The sequence below is a fragment of the Octopus bimaculoides genome, chromosome 1 (genome assembly GCF_001194135.2).
Source record: "Octopus bimaculoides isolate UCB-OBI-ISO-001 chromosome 1, ASM119413v2, whole genome shotgun sequence".
In the NCBI taxonomy this organism is placed as follows: domain Eukaryota; kingdom Metazoa; phylum Mollusca; class Cephalopoda; order Octopoda; family Octopodidae; genus Octopus; species Octopus bimaculoides.
The window spans coordinates 104894873-104898663 of NC_068981.1; the positions used below are offsets into that span (position 1 = coordinate 104894873).

The following is a 3791-nucleotide window of genomic DNA, read 5'->3' on the forward strand; positions in this document are numbered from 1 at the left end:
ATATATATATATATATATATATATATAAAATATATATATAAATACATATGACGATTGCTTCATCTTGACAGATGATAGCCGTCCCATCAACACACCCACCACACCCTATATCACACAGCACAATCACTCCGTTGATGAGCCCTTAGATGGCTTTTAGCACCACCTGCTGACTGACAGAGTTTAAAACAAGTGACAAGTATTATTTAAGTTACTTCTGTGTCTTTGCCCTTTGGAATTTGATTCTGAAGGAATGTTTTTGTGAACTCGCATATGTTTTTTAAGTACAGATATTGTCTTACAAGTCGTAAGAGACGGTTGGTGTCCAAGATCATTCCCTATCTGGGCATTACGATTTTCATGTGACTTCATATTATTCACGTATCCTGCTTTTGACAACAGAACACGATCACATATAATACATATCCAATGTTCACTGTTGATTACAGTTCCAATTGTTCCTTTGCGACAGGCCCTTTTAAGTTCAGAGTGCTGAATCAATTTTTCCTCCCAGGCATTGCAACCAGTCCTAACAAGCACCTCTCCACTTGTTCCGAGCTAGAACATCATTTTCCCAATCACTTTTGTTCATATCTAGTTTCTTCAAGTTTTCCTTCACACAGTCTTTATACCTTTTCCTCGGATTATGTTCTTGTCGCTTACCAGAGTTGAGCTCACCATAAAAAAGACGCTTTGGCAAATGCTCGTCTTTTATTCTAATAACATGTTCAGTCCATCTCATTTGAGCCAGGATAACATGTTGTTCAATTGAGCTGCAACTTGCCATGCGCAAAACCTCTGTATCTGGTATGAAACATTCCCACTTGACTCCTAAGATACGTCTGAGGCACTTTTTATGAAATCTCTCCAGCATTTTTATATGATGCTTGTAAGTGGTCCATGTCTCACTTGAATAAAGAAATGCAGACAATACACACGCTTTATAGACACTGATTTTTGTCTGCGGGGAAATACCTCTAACAACCCACACTCGCTTTTCGAGCTTTCAAAATGCAAAAATTCCCTTCCCTATTTGATAGTATATCTCTGCATCAAGACTACTATTTCTTGACAGTGTGCTTCCTAGGTAAACAAAGGTGTCAACGACTTCTAACCTCATTCCATTCACAAAAATGTTTGGTTCAGAATATGTTTGTCCTGGGACGAGAGTAAACATTACTTTGGTTTTCCCTAGATTAATTGTGAGTCCGAAATGTACACACGTAGCGGAAAATCTGTCCATTAAATGTTGCATATCTCCTTCTGAGTGTGCCAACAAATCAGCATCATCAGCATAAAGTAATTCTCTAACAAGTATTTTGAAAGTCTTTGCTTTGCTGTTAAACCGGGTCAAATTAAAAATAAAATACGACCAGATGTCCGAAATCTGAAATCTGATTCTAATTCCTCTGTTGCAATCCTTGAAAGCATACCAAAACAATGCAGCAAAAAAAACAAAAATAGAGAAAAGTGTAGGGACAGGAATATCTCCCTGTTTGACACCGTTGTCCACCAAAAATTCATGAGATAGCTCACCATTAAAGACTATCTGAGCTTTCATGTTTCTGTGTAGTTCCTACAAATGTGTAGGGCAACAAAGTTTACACAAAACAATCCACAGTGCCTCCCTGTTTACCATGTCAAATGCATTAGTTAAGTCTATCAAGACCTGGTATAGTGGCATTTGTTCCTCTAAAAGCATTTCTCTTGATCCTGCGTCACAGAAAATATCATATCCACTGTTCCTCGCTCAGGTCTGAAACCACACTGTTCTTCAGGAATCACATGTAGACATGTGTCTCAACAAGACGATCTAACATGATCCTTAAAGTATCTTCCCGGTATGTGCCAGGAGAGTTATCCCTCTACAATTACCACACACTGCTTTTGAGCCCTTACCCTTGCATACAGAGATTAGAATGTCATTTATCCATTCTTGTGGCACAAAAGATTCATTTCAAACTCGAGTTATCAGGTTATGAATATCAGACTAAATATGATCCCCACCTAGGGCTCGCCAGTTATGATGGTTGATTATATGCAATTTGTAGTTAGGCATTTGCAGCTAAACGCTTTCTGTTGCAGAACATTCTGAAAAGCAGCCTAGGGGACGATTACAAAAGCATAAATGGCATAATAGGCCTTGGTTATTAGGATCGCCTTAAAAAGCTCAAACTTTATTCTCTCTAATGTCGCTGTCAGCACTACATCATTTGTACTATTCTGACGACATTGTTCAAATGACGCTCATATGCATATATGTATGTGTGCGCGCGCATGTGTATGCGCGCTTGTGTGTGTGTTACCAGGTTTCCTGAAAGGAAAGAAAACACTGTTAAGCATACAATAAATGATTGGTTATAAAACATGAAGGGACCTGGTGGTCTATAGTGCTAGGCTTACGCTCGATTCTTAGACCAGGTGACGCACTGTGTCCCTGCGCGATGCATATCATGTCACGTTGCTCCAATTTACTCAACTAAAAATGAATACCAGCTGAATGCGTGCGCAGCCTCTCTCCTTCTCTCTCCCTCTCAGTCTCTCTCCCTTTCAGTCTCTCTCCCTCTCAGTCTCTCTCTCTCTCTCTCTCTCTCTCTCTCTCTCTCTCTCTCTCTCTCACTTCCCCAATGTTCCGGTGTGTCAATGGAGGGATGGTTGAGGAAGTGAGAGAGAGAGAGAGACTACCCAGACACTGCAAATCTAACCGGTAACAACCACTTGCGAGAAACTGGCAAGGTTAGCTTATAGGAAACATGGTATTCGTATGTGTTCAAGTTCTTGAACATATCAGCCAGTGTGGTTGTTGTTGTTGTTCATTCCCTGACTGAGTAGACCTATGATGAAAAGTATTTCAGTCGTGACCATCTCGACTTTTTTAAGGCTTAATGTTTCCTGAGCTACATTATCTAATGAGTTCCTCTTCAGGTTTGACTTTTGTTGTTCAGTCCAAGGTCATCTTTAATCGACCTTTCTATTCGTGGCCAACTCGTCATTGAATGTATCAACTAAATGTATCTTCATTGCAACGGTCAATCATGATTTGAAAAAGATTGTGCTATTATTTCGCTAGGGCTCTCCAGTTATGATGGTTGATTATATACGATTTGTAGTTAGGCGTTTGCAGCTAAACGCTTTTTGTTATTATTAGTTAAACATTAATGAAGCAAGAGTTTGGCTATTTAACTTACTTCATCACAGATTTCCTCTGATTTTTAAGTACAATTTAGAATTATAATCCGACGATATGCTACTTTTTAAAAAAATTAAATGCTTCTTTGTTTTGTTTTTTAAATCATTTTATTGATAATCTTCGTGATATAATGTGCTCTATTTCTCAGATGAAATTCGATTTATTATGTGGGACGGACGAGATTTGCAATACCCACTTCAATCTGGAGCTCACGAGCCCTTCTTCAAATTTGCTTTTGAGCGGAGAAAGAAAATATATTGAAATTGTTGCGAAAGTTGAAAACGTTAATGAACATGCATACAACACAAAAGCTCATATAAATTTCCCATCCTGGCTAGAGTACGTGACAGTAAAGAAACATAACAACGGTATCAATAACGTAACGTGTTCCATCGAGAGTAACCAATACAAACTAACATGTTTCCTCGGATATCCAATGAGAGAGAAGAGCACCATCTCGTTCCTGCTCACATTCATAGCCAATTGGTAAGTAGAGAAAAGAAGCTTGTAACTTTCTTATATAAATCAAAGCATTTTAAATAGATACGAAAGTAGTTGTGAATTTGCTATTGATAAATCTTTAATTCAAATCAAAAACAATGTG

General features: G+C 38.4%; 1 protein-coding gene across 1 annotated transcript in view; it reads left to right on the forward strand.

Annotated features, from left to right (window-relative positions):
- LOC106871077 (integrin alpha-4) overlaps positions 1–3791 on the forward strand; it is a 177565-nt gene that overhangs the window by 146033 nt on the left and 27741 nt on the right. The window contains exon 14 of the mRNA XM_052968826.1: positions 3336–3673. Coding sequence (XP_052824786.1) covers positions 3336–3673 — 338 coding nt within the window. The remainder of the gene's footprint in view (positions 1–3335; positions 3674–3791) is intronic.